The sequence below is a fragment of the Ovis canadensis genome, chromosome 6 (genome assembly GCF_042477335.2).
Source record: "Ovis canadensis isolate MfBH-ARS-UI-01 breed Bighorn chromosome 6, ARS-UI_OviCan_v2, whole genome shotgun sequence".
Taxonomy (NCBI): domain Eukaryota; kingdom Metazoa; phylum Chordata; class Mammalia; order Artiodactyla; family Bovidae; genus Ovis; species Ovis canadensis.
This window is the reverse complement of record NC_091250.1, coordinates 49,371,924-49,395,312: the sequence shown is the minus strand read 5'-3', so window position 1 is coordinate 49,395,312 and position 23,389 is coordinate 49,371,924. Positions and strand designations below refer to the sequence as shown.

Below are 23,389 nucleotides of genomic sequence, written 5' to 3'. Positions count from 1 at the left end.
GCCTTCTACCCCGGAGTCCTTCAGGCCCTCCGGCCTCTAGTCAGTAGGTGAACTGGGGGATCCCAGGACATTCTCGGGTGTGTTTTGCAGAGCGGTCGCCGAGGCCGCAGTTGGCAGAGCCCAAGACTGGAAGCAGCCGCGAACCTCTCTGCTAACCCCCACTGCCGCGACCTAATGGCGGCGGCCCCTCCGAGCCAGGATCCTGCCGACCGCTGGGTCTCCTCACCCAGAGCTGCAGGGCTTGGGCTTAGGCGAAGCCTCTGCCTGACCACCGAGAACATGGTGCCTTTGGGCATCGGGTGTGGCAGGACTAGAAGAATGGCAGCCGCTCTAACTCCGAGGAGGGCCGTTAGAGCCTCGGATGCCCGGGAAAGATTGTGGACGCCAGCTCGTCCACCCATAGGCCTTGGGACCACGCGGATCCGCGACCTGAGGTGACCGCTCTGTCCCAGTTGGACGAGACCTCACCTCGTCTGGACAAAGACAGACCAAGGCCTTAACGGACCGCAAGGTGAGCGGAGCTGCGGTCGTCGATGGGTGAAACGTTAGCGGGCCAGCGGGCGGTGATCGTCATTCTATCGAGACATTGATGTCGGAAGATAGAAATGGTAGAATAACATACTCCTTGTGGCCAACAGAAAGTGCCCGCCACCCCCTGGGAAGATTTACTGGCCGCTGATAAAAGGCCTGTGTATATAATAGGAAAAAACTGCTCTCAACTTTACCCCCAACCTTTCAAAAGAAAACTTTCACTACATCTAGGCCTCCTACATGTAAAGAGGTTGCCGACGTATGATAAAATAGTTAGAAAAATCACGTCTTGTAAATGCCCATTTGTTAAAAAAAAAAAAAAAAAAACTATAGAAAAGAAATGTCTTCTGGAAATGACTTTTCGAAATGGAGTTGTTTGATTACGTCTAGAAGCAACTTCTGGAGCCACCGAAGTCCCCGATTATTCAGTGGGTTGGAGGACTTCGAATGCAAGACCTTGAGGAGGAAGAATAGAAAGTTCTATGCCAGACTGGTCATACTTAGAAGACATTTCTACATGACCATTGTTTTGTGTGCGCATTTTATTATATGAACGCATATATATGGAATTTAGAAAGACAGTAACGATAACCCTGTATGCGAGAAAGCAAAAGAGACATAGATGTATAGAACAGTATTTTGGGCTCTGTGGGAGAGGGAGAGGGTGGGATGATTTCAGAGAATGGCACTGAAACATGTATAATATCATATAAGAAACTAATAGCCAGTGCAGGTTCGATGCAGGATGCATGGGGCTGGTGCACTGGGATGACCCAGAGGGATGGTATGGGCAGGGAGGTGGGAGGGGGGTCCAGGATGGGGAACACGTGTACACCTGTGGTGGATTCATGTTGATGTATGGCAAAACCAATAAAATATTGTAAAGTAAAAAAAAAAAAATAAAATAAATAAGTTAAAAAAAATGTTGTGTTTCAAAGGAACCATCAAGAAAGCAAAAGTTTACAAAACAGGAGAAGTTACCTGCAAATCATGTCTGATAAGAAAGTTATATCTAAACTGTAAAAAACTCATCCTTCAACAATGAAAAGACAGATAATCCAATTAAAAATGGGCAAAGAATTTGAAAAGACACTTCTTCAAAGAAGATACACAAATGACTAATAGGCACATGAAAAACTTCTCAACATTGTTAATCATTAGGAAAATGCAAGTCAAAACCACACTGAGAAAAAACACATTGAGCTATCACTTTACACTCATTAGGAAATGGCAACCCACTCCAGTATTCTTGCCTGGAGAATCCCAGGGACGGGGGAGCCTGGTGGGCTGCCGTCTATGGGGTCTCACAGAGTTGGACACGACTGAAGCGACTTAGCAGCAGCAGCAGCAGCAGCAGCAGCAGCAGCAGCAGCAGCAGCAGCAGCAGCAGCAGCAGCAGCAGGATAATTAAAATTAAAAAAAAAAAAAAGACTGACAACAAAAATGTTTAAAGAAATGAAGAATTTGGACTCCTATACAGATCTTCTTCAACTTACAGTAGGGTTGCTGCTGCTGCTAAGTTGCTTCAGTCGTGTCCAACTCTGTGTGACCCCATAGACGGCAGCCCACCAGGCTCCTCCGTCCCTGGGATTCTCCAGGCAAGAACACTGGAGTGGGTTGCCATTTCCTTCTCCAATGCATGAAAGTGAAAAGTGAAAGTGAAGTCGCTCAGTCGTGTCCGACTCTTAGAGACCCCATGGACTGCAGCCTACCAGGCTCCTCCATCCATGGAATTTTCCAGGCAAGAGTACTGGAGTGGGTTGCCATTTCCTTCTCCATACAGTAGGGTTACTTCCTGATAAATCTATCAAGTTGAAAATATCCTAAGTTGAAAATGCATTTAATACAGCTAACATATAGAACATCATAGCTAAGTCTAGCCTACCTCAAACATGCTCAGAACATTTACATTAGCTATATGTGGTCAAAATTATCTAGGACAAAATTTACTTTATAATACAATGATGAATGTTTCATGTAATTTATTGAACACTATACTGAAAGTGAAAAACAGAATGGTTGTATAGGTACAGAATTGTAAGTGTGTCGGTTGTTTGCCCCCATGGTGATGGGGCTGCCTGGAAGCTGTAGCTTGCTGCTGACACCCAGCATCATGAGAGAGTTGCTAGCTCAGGGGGAAAAAAAAAATCAAAACTCAAAATTCAAAGTACCATTTCTGCTACAATATTTATTGCTTTTGTACCATTGTAAAGTTGAAAAACTGTAAGTTGAACAATCCTAAGTCAGGGACCCTTTGTACATTGGTGGTAGAACTCTCATACCAAGTAGTGTAGTCACTTTCCCAACACTTTTAACAGTTCCCCAATGTGTTAAATATAGAGTTACCGTATCACCCAGCAATGTCATTCCCAGATCTATACCAAGATAACTAAAGCATACAACTATTAAAAAACTTTACAGATATTTTCTGAGTAGCATTTTTCATGTGGGGAATATCTGGAAAAGTCCATGCATGTTCTGCTGCTACCTACTCTTTGGAAACCTCAAGACTGTAGCCTCCCAGGCTCCTCTGTCCCTGGGATTTTCCAGGCAGGAATACTGGGTTGCCATTTCCTTCTCCAGGGGATCTTCCCAACCCAGGATCAAACCCACATCTCCTGCATTGGCAGGTGGATTCTTTACCTCTGAGCCACAAGGAAAGCCCCTGGAAAAGTGGAAACAACCCAGATACTGAGTAATGAATTCACTGACTAATGAATGAATGAACAAAATGTGGTATATCCATACAATGGAATATTACTCAACAATAAAAACAAATGAAGTACTGATAAATATTACCAAATAGACAAACCTTAGACATGATGCTAGGTGAAAGAAGCCAATCACAAAATGCACTTGTATGAAATGTTCAAAACAGGCAAACTCATAGAAAACAAAGGGAATTAGAGATTGTGATGGAGAGAGGAGAGGAGCAAAGGAAGTTTTTGCTCATGGGAACTGGGTTTCATTATGGAGTGATGAAAATGTTCTAAATTTGACTGTGGTGATGGATGCACAACTCTGTGAGCACTAAAAGCCATTTCATTGTAAAAATAAATAAATAAAATATAAATTTATTTATTTTAATTGGAGGCTAATTACTTTACAATATTGTAGTGGTTTTGCCTTACATTGATATGAATCCACCATGGGTGTACATGTGTTCCCCATCCTGAACCCCCCTCCCACCTCCCTCCCCATTCCATCCCTCTGGGTCATCCCAGTGTACCAGCCCCAAGCACCCTTTTATTCAGAGAAGACATACAGAGGCCAATAGGCACATGAAAAGATGCTCATCACAATTAATTATCAGAGACATGCAAATCAAAACTATGAGGAGGTACCAACTTACACCAGTCAGAATGGCCATTATTAAAATGTCTACAATAACAAATGCTGGAGAGGATGTGGAGAAAAGGGACCTACATGTAAATTGGCACAGCCACTGTGGAAAACAGTATGGAAGTTCCTCAAAAAGACTAAAAATAGAGTTGCCATATGATTCAGCCCACTCCTGGGCATAAATCCAAACAAAACTATAATTTGTAAAGATACATGCACCCCGATGTTCACTGCTGCACTATTTATAATAAAAAAGACATGGAAACAAAATGTCCCTCAACAGATGAGTGAATAAAGAATATATGGTACATAAACACAATGAAATACTATTCAGTCATAAAATGAATACAGTAATGCCATTTGCAGCAACATGGATGAACCCAGAGACTATCATAATAAATGAAGTAAACCACAAAGGGAAATATGTACGATATCACTCATATGTAGAATCTAAAATAAAACACAAATGAACATTTTTTATGGGACAGAAACAGATTCACAGATATAGAGAACAGATTTGTGGTTGTCAAGGTGGGGAGAGAGGTGAGGAAGGGAAGGATTGGGAGTTTGGGATTAGAAGGTGCAAACTATTCTATATAGGATTTATTTAAACAATAATGTCCTACTGTTCAGCACAGGAGCCTATATTCAATATCCTGTGATAAAACACGAGAAAAGAATATGAAAAAAGAATATGTATAATAATTAATTTGTTATACAGCATAAATTAATACAACATTGTTAACCTACTATATTTCAGTAAAATTTTAAATGAAAGAGTGCTATCTAATATGTGCCAGATATTGGGCATCTGCCTATCTAAACAAGAGATTAATTTTTCATGTTGTGGTTAAACCACAGTAACTGTCCACTATTTTGCATTCCTATGCAAACACATAAAAATTATTCCCTATTCCTTTCCCTTAGACATATAAAATTAGCTTAAACACTCAGTCTTTTATTTAGAAATCACTTCTCTGGAATATCAGTTGTGCAGAATTATACTTTTTTAGGTTTCTTCTGAATTGAATCCTTAATCATTCACCCTTATTGCTATTATAAGCAGCGATTGTTTGAAATTCTCATTTAAATAAACATTTTACTAAAAAGAATTATTGACACTGAATGGGTTACAATACACACATATTAGTTCTAAAGACAACTCGTTGTTGTTCTTCAGAATTTTGTTCTTTCCAGAACCCATTTAGTTATAAACAGAACAGCCCTACTGGCTTGTGGGAAAGCTGTTGCATGCTTTCACTTATCTCGGGTGAGGTTGATGCCTTGGTCTTCCTCTCTCAGGAACCAGGCCTTTAGCTGACTTTATTAACATTCACCTTGCTTATCTTATGCATGTCCTCTAACCCTGGTTGAATCCTACATGCCCACCAGGAGGATTTAGTTTCCCCTAAGGAATTTAGGAGTGAGACTGAGCCAGAAGAAATAATTTAACTCCAGACAATTTCCTCTTGGTAATTTGTGGTATCTGAGAAAAGTAGGTCTTGTCTGCCAGAGCCTTTGAATGTTTCTTTTTGGTTATTACTTCAACTTATGACAAAGCTTCCTGCTTGCAAAGCAGTGACTACTTCTCTATACAATCTCTCTGTGGTAGAGTGTTTCTAGACCTTTAAGAAAAACTCTTCTTTATCACCGAAAACAGATTCCACATCTAAGGGTAAAAACAGATGCAGCAATGTGCCAACACTTCTGCAGAGAAATGTCCTGTATTTATAACTGCTTTAAAAATCCTATTCCTCAGTGATGACAGGAAAAGGACAGTTGTTTTTAATAAATATGGCTTGAGTTTATACTGACATTTAAGTGATTGTTATTGACAAAGAGACACATTTCAGGTCTACCGATTCACCCCATGCTAATATATTATGTAGTGAAAAATCAAAATTTGCTTTTTAAGTAGTTCATGACATTCCATTAGCATTCCTCCATGTGGAGAAAGTTATTTTTTAAGACAAAACCTTTGGGCTTTATGCATCATGCTGTGTTTTTTATTGTTATTGTTGAGCAAGATTTATATTTATACATATTTCCAGTGTTTATTAGTACATTGTATTGGGTTAATAAATGAGTTAATATTTTTTAAATTGTGAATTGTAAAGGCCCAGAAGAGTGTCTAGTGTATAATAAGTATTATATGTGTTTGTGAAGTAAAAATTACTAAAGCTTAATTTCACTTTCCTAGTGGCTGTAAATGATTTTTTTTTTTAAGGATAGTAGTATATGTATATGACTTTTCTTTTCAGAGATACTGCATTGGTCACTTTTATTTGCCTGATTTAGAGAAGCATTATTGCTCAGGCAAGTAATTCTCAGCTGGGGACAGTGATACCTTTCAGGAGACACTTGGCACTGTCTGGAGACTTTTCTGTTTGCTATGACTGGGTGCAGGTGCATCTGGCACCTACAGGCAGAGGCAAAGGATGGTGACAAGCAGCCTGTAATCCACTGGGCAGTCCCCTACAGCAAAAAATATATAATCCCCAATGTAAATAGTGCTGAGGCTGAGAAACCCATGCCTTAGAGCTTGAGTTCTAATTCACATCATGCTACTCACTAAATCCTGGAATCCTGGTAGGATTGATGTGTAAGCGCCTCAGTTTCTTTGTCATTAAATGGGTATAATAAAATAATAGAAAGTTATTAATATATGAAACATAGCACATAACTTGGCATATTCCAAATGGTCACTCAATCTTAGCTATTATTATAAATAAGATCTGAGGTAAAGTGATTTATCTGCTATCTAATCATTTTTCTAAATCTAATTATCTGCTCTCTCAAGTTTAGTATATTTAAGAATTCTTTCCCACCTCAGATCTTCTCACTATCAGGCATCAATAGACAACTAGGTCTTAAAAACATTTATCACTGCCTTACTGCATTTTTGTTGTTGTTGTACATTAATTTTGTTCTGTCTTGTCCAAGATTCAAGGCTTCCTTAGAATTTCATAAAGGCAAATAATGCTTTCTCAAGAATGTGAATCCTACAATTGTCTTTTCCTTGGCTTCATTTTAATTCACTATATACAACTCAGTTCTCTAATAGACTCAGGGTTAAGTCAACTGTGGACTTCATTAAAACTAAATTAGAAACTAGTGTGATGGAGTTTTACCAAGAAAGATTTTCGTCTCCTTAAAGAGTAGAGTCCATAGATAGTGGTACAGCATTTATTTGGAAGATTATAGAACCCATCCTCTGAAAGCTGGACAAGAGAGTTTCCCTTAAGGCGCATGCATCAGTGGGAAGGGGACTATGTACGGAATGTGTTAAGTGTTAGTCACTCAGTTGTGCCTGACTCTTTGCAACCCCAAGGACTGAAGCCCAGCAGGCTCCTCTGTCCATGGGATTTTCAAGGCAAGGATACTGGAGTGGTTTGCCATTTCCTTATCCAATGTACAGAATACTCCTTTTAATTCTTCTCTAAAATGTGTCACAATGTTGGTTTATCCTTTATTTAAGAGAACTTATAAATATTACTAAAGAAAGGATGTGACAGAGGTCTCTATGTCTGTCTCTAGGGATTAATGAATAGAAAGAAAAAAATAGTGAAGATCAAGTTTACATTGAAGACACAATGAGGAAACTCAGTACACACCATTAAAGGTGTTGAATTATTCCAGTTTGTATTTTAGAAGCAAATTTGCTCACACTTTGGGTAAAAAGGGATTTACAGACAAAATTTTTTTCATTACTGTATATTTACAGTAATGAAAATGGAGATTGTTACAATTAACACTTATTTACAGATTTTGATAGTTTACTCAATGAGCAATAATATTGTACATGTCTTTATTCAAAGCACTCTTCATATATGTAACCATATTTTACAGTAAATAGAGATGGCTTTTTGATATCACTGTATTAAAAGTTTATATTATTCTGCCTGTAGATTTATGTATTGATACATTTTAGTAATTAAGAGAATATATTACTGTAGAGTGTTCTGTCATTTATTCTGCTGCCTCAACTCATGCCTTCGTCATTTATTTTCTGCACTAATGAAGTGACCTCTTCTATTAATCTGCAGGATACAAGACCTGTGTCAAATGGGTCAGTCGTCTGTTGTATCTATATTTTAAGTAACATTGCTACCACTACTCAAGCATCAAAATTTATTCTTTTTATAAATTGAACTAGATTCTGATAGTTCTTTTAATTTCTGAATCTAAAATGTTTGCATAAATGGAAGATAAAGACCTTGAGTTAGAGAGATTTTATTGGGAGTATTTCCATAACCCAGCTTTTGGCTAAGGAAATGTCTCTCTGTGTCATGTTGACACATGGAGAAGAGAGATTAAGAAGTGCTCCTGTGCAATAACTCCTTTTTAATTCATTTTCTACAGTAGTGAAAAAATGTACTGCAAGAGATTTTTTTTCCAGTTGCTTTGATATCCAGTGCTTTAGATATGATGTCATGTTGCTTTTGTGGCTATGAAAGGTGTTTATTTCTTCCAGGTATATTTTATAGTAACATATGTCTTGCTTTATATTGGGGAAAGTACAACTAAAGGGGAGGTGAAGCTACAAAAACATCCCTGAAAAGTTGACATTCCCCACTACTTTCAAGAAAGGAGGCAAAATATATACTACCAGTGCTTGGTAGTTTATGATTCAGGTAATATATCAATTCATAAAAATCAAAGTAATCAACTCATCTACTAGAGAAAAGTGCCAAGAGAAAGAAAATTTCATATTAGATGTGTTTTTCCTTACTGATAAAACCTATGATTGTCACTCTGGACTATGTAATTATCAGGGAGTTACTGGTAAATGCCAGGCACTATTGGGAGCGGTGGATTCAGCATAAAAGAAAGCAAGCAATGTCCCAGACCTTATGAAACTTTTATTTTAGTTGGCTTGGGTGTAGAAGTAAGTAGGCATCAAAGTGTCTATTCTTGAATGTAACACATACAGTATTCTTCATTGTATGTTTTACTTCCCTGATTGAGAAGCTCATTAGTAGCAAACCATAAGCCTTATTCAGGAGGCAAGTTCTCAGTATCAGTTACCCAAGAGTTACTCCTGCTACAAGAACTCTGAGCAGTGATAATTTGGGCTCACTTTAACATACTTTCATATACATATGTTATTTACATTCAAATTATGTTATTTTCAGTAACCTTTATGATTTGTTAAAATACTCTTTAATATTAACAATTTTTCTAATTAATAACTTTTTTTCTAGCTAGTTATTAGGAATTATTTCAAGTATTTATTTTTGTTCAGGAAAAATTCTAGTTGTAAAACAATATTTTGAGTTAAGTAGAGAACATTTGCAGAAAAATATATCTTAAAATCAAATAAAATAATCAGTCATGTGCTAAGTTTTAATCTCTGTGATAAATTAGGAAGTCTTTGCCTGATAACATTTTGGCAATTACCAGTATAGGTCACACACATGAAAACAAATTCAGAAAAAATTAATTTCTGATTGAAACATGACTCCCCTCCTTGTTAATTCTATCATTGTTACATCCTGTCTCAATGAAAATTGGGCTATGCACATTGGCATAATTACTGTATGTCCACTTTGTATCAGAAATCAGCCAATGTTTAAATGTAATAAAAACCCCTAAAATCAGGATAAATCTTACAGTTAATGCTTTCAACCATGTTGCAGTGGAGTACATATGGATTTTTATCATAGCTTTGTATTGTCCTTTCTTCGATGCAGTTATATGCAGTGTTTGCACTACATATATTAAATTACCAATAATAATATTTTCAAAAAGTTTTTACTATGATTTGATTTTATAGCAAATATTATTTTTATGTAACTGTTATTAGTGAAAAAATGTAATATTGTTACCTTCACTTCCATATTCTCTCTAAATTAAAAACCAAATGCTTTATCAAAAGAAAGAATATACTCACACATAAATGAAGTTGTATCATTGAGACAAATGCAAAAGGACTATCTATCAAGCCTAAGAAAGGAAAGTGGAGAAAGAAGAAATTGGAATGAGAGGCTGGTGTGACTGATGAATGGATCACACCATTGATAAAGAAGGAGAGTCGTTTTTGTTTGTTCTTAATTAGCATCATAAGATTTTTCTTTCTTAGTGGTATGTAAAATCATGTGTTTTAAAATCAGTCACCGTGAATTCAGTGAAATGCAGATCGTATGCTCTACTGATGAAATGAGAGGAAAAACATACAGGGAAGTAAAGAACAGATTTTAATATAACTTCAATATTGACTTATTAATCACTAAATTTGCCATCCATTCATCTTCTATTATGAACTCTAAGGAAAGGTAATAAAATAACTGTTTGAGAACTAAATTGTCTAAAACTTAACATAATTATATTAGCTTGTAGAAATTTAATTCTGCTTTTGCAAAAGATGTGGCTAGGTATATGCACTACAAGCTCCCTCTGGGCAGCATGATCCCTCTGAATCACTGCAGCCAAGTGTGTGTGTGTGTGTGTGTGTGTGTGTGTGTGTGCACCAAAACACACTTGGAATTAAGGGGATCTTTCCTGTGTTTGTCTACACAGAATAAACTATATACTTAAAAATGTAGGCTTTTAGAACTGGGATAAAATTGAATAAATTTTAGACTTTTTCAATATCTAATCTTTGACTTCCATTTTTGTCATCTCTTTCAATAGGCTCAGAAACAATGCCCAGAAAAATTAATTTGTTCATCAAAGTTCACACAGCTCGATAGCAACATACACAAGATTGCAGTCTTTCACTGAAGGTTCAGGGTTCCTTCCATTATGCCAAATTATACCATGACAAACACACACATACTTTCACAACTAAACCCTTCATTTTCTCAGTTGGTAAAAAAGTTGGCATTCAAGTAAGTTCCTTTCAAAAAAAAATAGCCTATTCATTTGTGGTTACACCCCTTTCCCAGAGATTACCAATGTCCAATAACTTGTTGATACAAGAGTATAAGGTTCACAATCACTTGCTTAAATTGGAGACAACTCTGAGGAGTCATCCTAGCTTCAGCTCTTCCTCTGGGATTACCTGAGATAGATTAATTGCATAGAGTTTAACTTCTGCCTCTGCAGACCCTGCTTTCTTCATTACCCAACAGGGACTCTACTTATTTTTGTTGCTCTCATCAAGATAACTATTCTTCAGATGTAGTATTAGGTATTTTATACAAGGTAGTTCATTGAATCTTAACAATAATTCTGTACACAGATACAGGTTTGAAGATAAATCAGATGAGGTAACTGAAGATTTGGGAAAGATAAGTGACTTGCCATGGTCACTTAGCTAGAAACTGATTCTGGTTGACTTTCCCATTAGACTTCAAAGCTGCCTAAATGGAGGAGCTGGTTCTCTTATGAACAGTGCCATTTCCCATTATGTAATGTAGAACCTTGCTCTCAGTAGAGGTCAGTAAATATTTATCAGATCAGCAGAGGAACACTTCTGTGTCTGACCACAAATTCATGCCACTAGCCCCTGAGCTGTGCAATTGCCCATGTACATCATGAGCCCTGGACTTAATGATGAACATCTCAAGAACTAAAAAGAAAAAAAAATCTAAGGTGTCAAAAGCAAATTATGGATTTTTTTTGAAAAAAGGAATGGATGATTTAAATATGCTTTTTAAGAAATTGAAAGGTCATTCATTTTGTTTCTGTTTATGGTAGATGCTCATGTACCTTGTAGGTATCAGAATTTATACCAGAGAAGGAGCACTGAAGCTGCCTGTGGGATTGACTTATTTGATCCCTTTCAGTACATCTTATTAAAACTGCATATTCAATTTAATGTAATATCCCAGGAGGGTTAAAATGACCACATAAGGAAAGTGATGAACATTTCCCCAAATGTAATGTTAAAGTAATGGAAAAGAATTTTCCACTCCTCTTCTCAACTTTCATGGGCAGGCAGGCAGGCAGGCAATCAGTTCAGTTCCTCAGCTGTGTCCAGCTCTTTGCGACCTCGTGGACTGTAGCACGCCAGGCCTCCCTGTCCATCACTAACTCCCAGAGTTGTTTAATCAAACTCATGTCCATTGAGTCAGTGATGCCATCCATCATCTCATCTTCTGTCATCCCCTTCTCCTCCTGCCTTTAATCTTTCCCACCATCAGAGTCTTTTCCAATGAGTCAGTTCTTCGCATCAGCTAAAGATATATAAATTGGAATATTTTTATAATGAATTTAACATTGTCTCTTTTTTTCTGAAACAAACACTTTTTCTCAGAATATTTTACTCCCATGGTTTTTCTAACATTTGGATGTGATAATAAGCATAGTGTTTGAAGAATTGTCAATCAGTAAGTGATTCTATGGTTAAGTAAGCTAAGCATCTTATAGAAGTCAAGTCACATAGATGAAGAGAAAATAAAATCTCACATTTCTATGTTGGTCCAAACAACTGCATTATGGAACAGAGACAAGAAAAAGCCAAAATTTTTTCTGAAAAATGAATCAAAATATTTCATTTTCTTACTCCCAAGAAAAGTTCCAAAACATCTTCTGTAAGTCATACAATGCTTCCTTCAAACAACCAGATAACCAGCCTATGTTTACTGCAGATCAATGGAAGAGTTAAAATGGCAAATTAGAAGTAATGGAGAGGATCTAAGTTAGCACAAATCGAAAACTGCAAACATTAAAACATTTTTTTAAGATATGATTAGCAAAATGTCTCAATCTGAAATCCCTAAGTTTAAGGACACCTGTTAAGATCCCCTAATAGACCTCAGTTTTACAAAAAATTTTGGAGATTCATCTCAGTAACAATAATGTAGAAGCACCAATTTAAGTTACAGTGTGGTTCTGCATGAAATTTATTTTAGACAAATGTGATACATTTTAGAAATATTCCTGTGGGAATACTGGGAGAGAGGATGAATTGGTGTTTAATCAAGCAGACTGTAATCCTACACTATCTGTAGAATATTAACCCACTGTGCTTCAGTTTTCTAGTCTATATAATGGAAACTAACAGAAACTACCTCAAAAGACTCTTGTGAGGGATATATATGTAAGGGCAGGAGAAAAATGCTTGTCATATATTACATCCTCTATAAACATATCAAGCAGAGAAAATTTTTCAGCAAATATTTATTAAATGCTTAATATATACCAGAGAATTGGGTCAGGAGGCTTAGACCGGATATAGGAGAAGCAGTTGAGCTGAGGTTGCCTCTTTGTGGTGTATCAGCAAGGACTGAATTACAGGATATATGAGGAAAAACAGAAAGCAAAGGTGATTTATAGGTATTGGCCTGATAATGATACCATTATTGAGAAGGAGAATTTTGGGTTAAGAATAAGGTGCAGAGTCAAGATCAAGTTTGTGTGTGTGTGTGTGTCAGACTAGGAATGTTAATTAGTCAAAGTGATGATGTCTCAATAAGTAAATTAGGGCTTAAAGTAGAGATCAGGCTTGGAGAAATGGCTTTCTAGGGAACAATGAAAAGTTGAGTACTCTAAAACTATGCCATTTAGAGGTCAAGTACACAGAGATTTTCACTGGCCCTTCAGCATATTTTGTACTAGCTTATTGCCTTGGGCCCTATTTTCCTCTCTCAACTCTTTCTCCACTTTCCCCACCTTCTTTTAGCAACAATAAATCTTTCATTTTTGCCACCAGAGCAGTAATCCAGCTAGTCAGTTTCTAGCTGAGCATATTTTTCTAAACCAAGACAGTGCTTTCTTCATGAGGAATTCTGGTGCCAGCTTGTAATCTTTGCTTCCCTTACCACATGATTTGATAAGCTATGTCTTATTCCTATCATTAGCGTATAAACTTCTTGTGAGAAGGAAGATGGATGTATACTCATGCACCCGATTTTGATTAATAAAATGCATCCAAAAGTCTAAATGAAACACATGCTGAGATTTCTTTTAACTGTTTTCTGTAGGTCATTGGAGTGACCTTTCATTAGTTTCTTAAATTTTTAGGTTATCACTCTGCTGATACAAATTATTATATTGATAACTCTGAAACACTGAGCACACACTCATATAAATATAGTATGTTAAATCCAGCAAAAGATGCAAAGCTTTATATATTGATGTTCATTACTTTTTAAAATAACATGTATTCTCTGAGAAAACTGAATAATTTAAATTTAGGAAATTATGTAAACAAATTTCAAAATGCCTTTTTGTTCATCTCTGAAGAGAAATGAGCTATCAACCTGTTAAATGACATCAAGAAACCTTAGATGCATATTATTAAGTGAACAAAGTCAATCTGAAAAGACTACATACTATATGATCCAAGTACATAACATTCTGATAAAGCAAAACTATGGAGATAGTGGTTGCCATTGGTGTGGGGAGAGATGAGTAGGCAGAACACAGGGGATTTTTCAGGTGGTGAAAATACTCTGTATGATAATATAATAATGATTATATGTCACTATAAATATGTCCAAACTCATAGAATGTATTACTCCAAGAGTGGACCTTAAGGTAAGCTGTGAACTTTGGGTGATTATGATGTAAGTTCACCCTTGGTAAAAAGTAACACCATTATGTTGCTAATGAGGAAAGTTATGAATGTGATGAGGGCAAAGGGTGTATGAAAAATCTCTATACCTTCCTCTCAGTATTGTTGCCAACTTAAAACTGCTGTTTAAACAAGTATTTTAGTAAATGATTCTTAGAGCCAAGATAATTAATAGTGGTTAAATCATTCATTTGACCACTATTTATAGTAGGATTGTCCTGGGAAATTTAATCTAATGGAAAACAGAAGATAATTCTATTGGTGTTTTTCAAAGTCTGGTTGAAAACTTAGGGTTTTGGAAGCAAATGTGAAAACCACTCTGTATTCTGTCTGTATGCTGTGAAGGTACTTTTTTGAAGGCATCTTTTCTTTTCCATATCTTTACCACAGGCTACATATCGAAATCGAATTGTGAGCCAAAATCTCAACACAAGGGACAGAAAAATAATGCATACTCCCACCGAGGACCATTTTAGATACCCAGCAGCGGACCAGGCAAGCCCCTACAAAAGCAAGACCTGCCAACTCCCCAGTTTATGTCTCAGCAGTCTTTTGAAGGACAAAGAACTAGTTGAAGTTATCAAACACTCAAGAGGAACTTATGAAACCCTCACAACAGAAGTCACCCAGAATTTACGGGCCACTGTAGGGCAGAACTCTATGAAGCCAGCAGCTAAGACGGAAGGGCTCGCCACGTTCTCAGAGAAACCAAAGGACCAAGCTGCTGCAGCCCGGCAGCATTCAACCTTTACAGGAAGGTTTGGACAGCCACCAAGAGGGCCAATCTCTTTACACATGTACAGCAGGAAAAATGTTTTCCTCCATCACAATTTACACACAACTGAGCTGCAGACTCTGGGCCAGCAGGACGGGTAATGAAATCCCCCTATTCCTGTCTCTGGGTAGGATAAGATGGTTAGTGTTTCTCGTGCATAGCTCATGTTCATATTTTCATGTATTTCTTATTACTTTTTAGTTTTAGTTATAAACAAAGAATTATACTTTTTTTTTTTAGAATGAGGGTTCAGGCATGTGAATTGAATTAGGTTTAATAGCTTTGGAGACTTTATTATCTATATGTAAAATAAATGAGACCATCTTGCTGTTTTATACAGGCCATGAAATTTATCTTTTATCTTCATCAGTCACTGATATGCATTGAAGTTTCAGAAGGTAATATCAAATAGCACTCTGTTCACTTAATGGTGTTACTGTGAAAATAGATGTGAGGAATAAATAGATAAAGGAATTGTAAGAAATTTTAAATTACATAGTTAATAGAAAGAGAAAAAGAGGGATCTTAAAGTCTTATATTTGGTAGTGTATTTATTTAAGAATGAAGCTTGCTTGCATGTAACCCAGAGATGCATTTGTCTCTCTATTACATACAGTCAAGCTTATCTTGCCATATGATTATGGGGGAAAATAGTATTTCTTTTATCCTCTAAATGTTTAGTTCACACTAGTTCACAAAGGATTTCAGACTGAGTAATTGCTAGCCAAATAGAGGATGACAGCTCTGATCTTTGAAAAAATTTGCCTTTAGTTTTTGCTACTGATGTTGAAGTACTATGACATAAGACACTGAGGTGGGAATGTTGGCTAAATTTTGTCAAATGATGCAGAAAGCATGACATGCTACACTCTTTAAGTCACTGTCTTGGTTCTATCATCTTAGTTTTTTTACAATGTGAGGAAAGGAACACTCTAAGACAATTATTTTACTTCACCTTCCTTGTATTAGTGTATTTTTCACTTAATTTTTTTTATCTGTGCCCAGTTTTGCTTTATATACATTAACCCATATCAATGGCCACATGATGAATTGAGGAACAGAAAGTCAGTTTCTTGGTAGCCCAGTTTACACTATTTTGTATATTCAGTCATCTAGATTTACAGGAAAAAGTAAAATATGTGGAAACTTTGGTGATTTGATCTTAGAAATAAATCTCTGACAGGAATACTGAACTCATTTGATGGCAAATATGTCTCTTTAACAAACAAGGTGTAATGTTTTATATGCAAATGCACATGAGATAAATAATTTCTTTATGTTTAATTAATAGAGCTATATGAAGCTATATAAATAAATTAATAAGTATTAAATGACCAGTAGGAATCAGGGCAGCAGTTTTCTTACACAAAGATAAAAGCTAATTACTGAATCCATAGTAGGCATAGTTTATGTAAATTGAAATTGTCATACCTACTGCATGATCTGAGTCCCTTGCACTCTAACAGACAGAATTCATGAAATGAATAAAGGGACTGGGATAGCCATTTTAGCATGGCATCTGACAAATCTGCTAAAATTAAAGCTATGCTGAAATGCATCTCCTAAAGCAGAAGTGTATTTGAGCTCTGGGGAAAAGGCATTAGATATCCCCTTGCTAGCTTTAACTATTAAATTCTGACCACTTTTCAAACTTTGATTAGAATTGATAAGAGTAAAGAGTTTAGTGGATACACTGTACTTATAATTTTGGTTTTCCAAAGGAGAACACATGTGCATCCAAGACAAATGTTTGCCAAATGTTTTCTTTCTTTGTGTATTTGTAATTCTGCCAAAAGAGAATAATGCATACTGCAATTTGCTTGGCTTAATGACACTGCAATCTAAAATTCCCACTATACTTTACACGTTATAATAATTCATTCAGATAGGCATTTTGGGCTGAACAGTATTTATGAAATGATAGAAAAATTATGATTATTAATTGTGGAATTCAGCTTCATTTGTCCTGAAAGTTGGTGTGTGTTACTAGAGTATTTGAAGTCTGTAAATAAATTAGCACGGTAAAATAATCAAGGATTTTTTCCCAGGATATGGAAGAACTATGTATCACAAATAATGTTTTTGATTTGGACTTTTGGAGTTTATAGTTTTGCTTTCCTGGAAGATAGACTTTTGAATTATACTTTGTAAAAATAATCTATTTAAGAAAATCTGTCATTTAATAGACATTTTAAGAGATGTTTTAAATGCTAGTATTTTCTTGAAAAAACCTTTTTTAAAGCTGAAACATTCAAAAAGAAAACTTGGATTAAACAGTTCAATTTTAAAAGGAAGGATATTTTTTGGAAATAATCATCTTAAAGCTGTTTTGTATCAGTATTTTCAGCATTGTTATAATATTATTTGTAATACTAAGTGTAACTCAGGCCTGGAGAAGTCGTAAGCCCACTATGCTAATGTACATCAGTAACTGTAAAACAGGGGATCTTTGTAAGTTTCTCTTGTGTATATAGAGTACTCACATGGGCATTCTTTCAACAAATTGATTTCTTTGTACTAAAATCTCTAGTTTTCTAAGACAGTTCCATGTATAAAAATGATTTATACATTTCTCCAAGGCAGTACATATCCAAAGACATGACACCAGGGGGAAAAAGTGCTTGTTTTTCTGACGGAAGCAGTTGTCTTTTCTTTCTTTTCCTGTTTCTTCTGTGCATGTGTATGTGTAGCTAAGCCTAAGTAACTCTGTAAAATTTCTGCTGCAGATTTTCTCCTCTGAATTTAGAATGTGTTTTAAAGGACACTTAAGAAGAGATATTCTTTGAGAAAAAGCTGTTTCCACCTGAAATAAACTGTCTTCGTTTTTTAAATTATTGGACCATGCAACTATATTTCTATGAACTCATTGATTCTGTTCAAATAATTGTATATGCTAACACAGTCACAGCAAAATTATTCTCTCTCAAACTGTATTTTCTTATTTGAAGCGCCACAGTCTTTGTGCAGGTGACACCATGAAACTAGCTGTGGTGCTAAAGGTGGGAATCTATCAATATCAATATGCTCAGGGTGAGGACTTAGGGCCACACATCATTTAAGTTGTTTTGTTTTTTTTTTTTTACTGGTTGAGATATAAATAAAAGAGCCAGCCACTAGTCAGCAATAAACATTTGTAGATGTGCTCATATTTACTTAAAATGTTTACAACGATTTTCTTAATTAATGTGGGTTGATGACCTGTGTTTCACACCTTGTATTTTCCAAGATTTCATCCTAGCCTGTTGTCATTAATTTTCTGAGTGTTACTGAATTCAAAGTAATTAATTGAATTCAAAGAAAACTTCACATTTTGTTTCACTGATCTCATGTGTGTTTCATAGGGATACTACTTCCCCTAAAAAGAGGTAAGATTTTCTTTTTATTGTCATGTATTTAAGGACCACATCCCCCAAGATAAGTGATTCTAGGCCACTAGTCCTCCCACGACCTTTCTTAGCCCCTTAGTTACTGATAGAGTAGCAGGAGCAGTCTGGTGAGTACAATTTCTCCACAATTATCCACATCCATTATCACCTTTCTCCTTTTTAAGAAGTAATAACCCAGTGTTGTGGGTAACCTGGAATACTGGGTGTAGTCTTGTAAACTTTATTTTGTTCCACATTTCTACTTTCAAAACTTTAAATTCCAAATATCTATAGAAGCAGAAAGTGCTCCAAAATAGCACTTACAACTCCACTCAATCACCATGCAGGTCAATGAGGAAAAAGAAAGGAAGGTGACTGTTGAAGTGCAGTGTATGATTGCCCTTCTCATCCCTAAATCACACTCCTCATGACCTGTGACTTTTCCTTGGTGATATATCCGTTTAGCATTAATTCATTTATCCTAGTATTTTGATTGCATTCTGTGACTTGATTCTATTTAGGCCTTATTATCAGGTTTTTATTAATAGTATTTTTTTTTTACCCCAAGAATTAATTCAATCAGAGATAAAATTTCTTTGATAATTTACTCTTCCTAGAACTGGAATTTTTCTCCCTTGTTCTTTTTCCATGTGCTAATTTTATCAATGCCAACACTAGGCTATGTCTACACACACAGCAGGGGTTATAGAAAATATGAACAATCTGGGTTCTCATAAAAAGCTGAATTGCACCATAGTATAAAAGAAAACAGCCAGCTACCAATCAACTAAACCAAGAATCCCACTTCTCAAACATTATACATTAGTTAAGCACTAGTCACTCAGTTGTATCCGACTTTTTGTGACTGCATGAACTGCAGCCCATCAGGCTCCTCTGTCCATGGGATTTCTCAGGCAAGAATAATGGAGTGGGTGGCCATACCCTTCTCCAGGGAATCTTCCAGACCCAGGGATTGAACCTGCGTCTCCTGTATTGGAGGCAAATTCTTTACCATGTAAGTCACCAGGGAAATATCCTAACATTATACATTAGTAGTGCCAAATTTTTATCTTTTATATCTCAATTTGTGTCAAGTTCTTTTACCAATAGTTAAACCGCAAGTATATCTACCAATTATTTTTTTTACAATAAATTTGATCTTGCTCAGAATCCACTTGCTCAGTACCAAGTAGTTTAGCCCAGAAGTATTTGTCAAAGACACCATTTTCCAGGTGTTTGTCCATGAAAAAAGAATGAAGGCAGTTCACTTCATTTCAGACCTGAAAAATTCCCATAGAAATTAAAACAATGAAAATTCTGAATACAGAGTGGGTTTCTTCCACCTAAGTAAGTAATCTATAATGTGAGATCTCATGATTCCTTCTAGAGAATGTGTAGTATAGCCCCATTGACTTCACTAGTTTAATCTAACAAACATGCTTTTTCCTCCTGAAAACAAAATTAGAGACAAAGAGGTTTCCACATCTTAGCAGCCTTTACAAAGATTACCTCATTCCTTTGGTAAGCTCAGGTCATTGTTACAAAATGCCATAGACCAGGTGGCTTAACAATAGACATTTATTTCCCACAGCTTTAGAAACTAAGACAAAGTTGCCAGCTGGTTCAATTCTTGGTTTACAGAGAGCTATGTTCTTCTCCTGGAGGAGGAAATGGCAATCCACTGCAGTATTCACCAGGAGAATCCCATGAATAGTATGAAAAGACAAATATATATATATATAACATCAGAAGAAGAGGGTCTACACCCCCAGGTCTGAAGGTCTCCAATATGCTTCTGGGGAAGAGAAGAGGACAATTACTATTAATAATAGCTTTAGAAAGAATGAAGCAGCTAGGCCAAAGCAGAAACAATGCTCAGTTGTGAATGTGTCTGGTGGTGAAAGTAAAGTCTTCTGTAAATAACAGTATTGCATAGGAACCTAGAATGTTAAGTCCATGAATCAAAGTAAATTGGATCTGGTCAAGCAAGAGATGGCAAGATTGAGAATCAACATCTTAGGAATCAGTGAACTAAAATGGATGGGAATGGGCCAATTTAATTCAGATGACCATTATATCTACTAATGTGGGCAAGAATCCCTTAGAAAAATTGGAGTAGCCCTCATAGTTAGAAAAGAAATTGAAATGCAGTCCTTGGGTGCAACCTCAAAAGCAACAGAATGATCTTAGTTCATTTCCAAGGCAAACCATTCAACATTACAGTAATCCAACTCTATACTCCATTCATTGATACCAAAGAAACTGAAGTTGACCAGGTCTATGAAGACCTGTAACACATTATAGAATTGACACCAAAAACAGATGTCCTTTTTCATCATAAGAAATTGGAATGCAAAGGTAGGAAGTGAAGAGGTACCTGGAGTTACACGCAAGGTTGTCCTTGGAGTGTAAAATGAAGCAAGGCAAAGGCTAACAGTTGTGTCAAAAGAACATGCTGATCATAGCAGACACCCTTGTCCAAAAAACTAAGAGATGACTTTACACATGAACAATCAAGACGCTCAATACTGAAATCAGCTGATTATATTCTTTGCAGCCGAAGATGGAGAATTTCTATACAGTCAGCAAAAAACAAGACTTGGAGCTGACTGTAACTCAGATCATGAGCTCCTTGTTGCAAAAGGCAGGCTTAAATGGAAGAAATACAGGGAAAACAAGGCCATTCAGGTAAGACCTAATTCAAATCCCTTACACTAGAAAAGTGAAAGTCACTCAGTCGTGTTCAACTCTTTGTTGACCCCATGGACTACACAGTCCATGTAATTCTCCAGGCTAGAATACTGGAGTGGTTAGCCTTTCCCTTCTCCAAGGGATCTTTCCCACCCAGGAATCAAACCCAGGTCTTCTGCATTGCAGGCAGATTCTTTACCAGCTGAACCACCAGGGAAATCCAAGAATATTGGAGTGGATAGCCTATCCCATCTCCAGTGGCTCTTCCTGACCCAAGAATCAAACTGGGCTCTCTTGCTTTGCAGGCAGATTCTTTACCAGCTGAGCTAACAAGGAAGCCCTTATACACTAGAGATAATGGATATATTCAAGAAATTAGACCTGATAGAGTTCCTGAAGAAAACTGGATGAAGATTCATAACACTGTACAGGAGGCAGTGACCAAAACCATTCCCAAGCAAAAGAAATGAAAGAAGGCAAAGTGGTTCTCTAAGGAAGATTTACAAATAGCCAAGGAAAGAAGAAGTGAAAGGCAAGGGAGAAAAGGAACAATAAACCCAACTGAATACAGAGTTCTAGAGAATAGCAAGGAGACATAAGGAGTGCTTAAATGAACAATGTAAAAAATAGAGGAAAACGATAGAATGAGAAAGACTAGACCTCTCTTTAAGAAAAATGGAGACATCAAGAAAACATTTCATGCAAGGATGAGCATGATATAGGACAGAAATGGTAAGGACCTAACAGAGGCTGAAGAGATTAAGAAGAGGTGGCAAGAATACACAGAAGGACTACACAAGAAAGGTCTTTAGAACCCAGATAACCACGATGGTATGGGCACTCACCTAGAGCCAGACATCCTGGAGGATGACGTCAAGTGGGCCTTAGGAAGCATTACTACAAGCAAAGCTAATGGAAGTGATGGAATTCCAGCTGAGCTATTTCAAATCCTAAAGGATGGCACTTTTTTTACCACTGCACTCAATATGTCATCAAATTTGGAAAATTCAGCAGTGGCCACAGGACTGGAAAAAGTCAGTTTTCACTCCAATCACAAGGAAGGGCAATGCCAAACAATGTTTAAACTACTGTGCAGTTGTGCTCATTTCACATGCTAGCAAGATTATGCTCAAAATCCTTCAAGTTAGGCTGCAGCTTCAGCAGTACATGAACTGAGAACTTCCAGATGTACACGGTGGGTTTAGAAAAGGCAGAAGAATCAAAGATCAAATCGTCAACATTGTTGGTCATGGAGAAAGCAAGGGGATTTCAGAAAAACATCTGCTTCATTGACTATGATAAAACCTTTGACTGTGGATCACAACAAACTGAGGGAAATTCTTAAAAAGATGGGAATACAGAACACCTTACCTGTCTCCTGAGAAACCTGTTAAGATGCAATAGTTTGAACTGCTCATGTAACAATGGACTGGTTCAAAGTTGAGAAAGGACTCCTAAAAGGCTGTATATTGTCACCCTGCTTATTTAGCGTCTATGCAGAATACATCATGCAAAATGCTGGGCTGGATGAATCACAAGATGGTATCAAGATTTCTGGGAGAAATATCAACAACCTTAGATATGCAGATGGTACCATTCTAATGGCAGAAGGTGAAGAGTATCTAAAGAGCCTCTTGATGAGGGTGAAAGAGGAGAGTTAAAAAGATGGTTTGAAACTCAACATTTACAAAACTTAGATCATGGTCCCATCATTTCATTGTGAATAGAAAAGGAAAAAGTGGAAGCACTGATAGACATTTTTCTTGGGCTCCAAATTCACTGCAGATAGTGACTACACCCATGATATTTAAAGACACTCACTCTTTGAAGGGAAAGCTATGACAAACCTAAACAGCATATTAAAAAGTAGAGACATCACTTTGCTGACAAAGGTCCATATAGTCAAAGCTATGGTTTTTCCAGTAGTCATGTACAGCTGTGAGAGTATGACCAAAAAGAAGGCCGAGTGCAGGAGAATTGATGCTTTCACACTGTGGTTCTGAAGAAGACTCCTGAGAGTCCCTTGGACAGAGAGAATATCAAACCAGTCAACCCTAAAGGAAACCAACCCTGAATATTCATTAGAAGGACTGTTGCTGAAGCTCCAATACATTGGTCATGTAATGGGACGATCCAACTCATTGGAAAAGACCCTGATACTGGGAAAGATTGAAGGCAAAGGAAAAGGAGGCAGCAGAGGATGAGATGGTTAGATAGCACCAT

At 36.7% G+C, this 23,389-nt stretch overlaps 1 protein-coding gene across 2 annotated transcripts in view; it reads left to right on the top strand.

Moving 5' to 3' along the window:
• Positions 1-15,627, top strand: part of CCSER1 (coiled-coil serine rich protein 1) — a 1,477,979-nt gene extending 1,462,352 nt beyond the window's left edge. For both annotated transcript variants that reach the window (XM_069593698.1, XM_069593699.1), the window contains exon 11: positions 14,726-15,627. In XM_069593698.1, the coding sequence (XP_069449799.1) occupies positions 14,726-15,211 (486 nt within the window). In that variant the 3' untranslated portion in view covers positions 15,212-15,627. The remainder of the gene's footprint in view (positions 1-14,725) is intronic.
• The last annotated feature ends 7,762 nt before the right edge of the window (positions 15,628-23,389 follow it).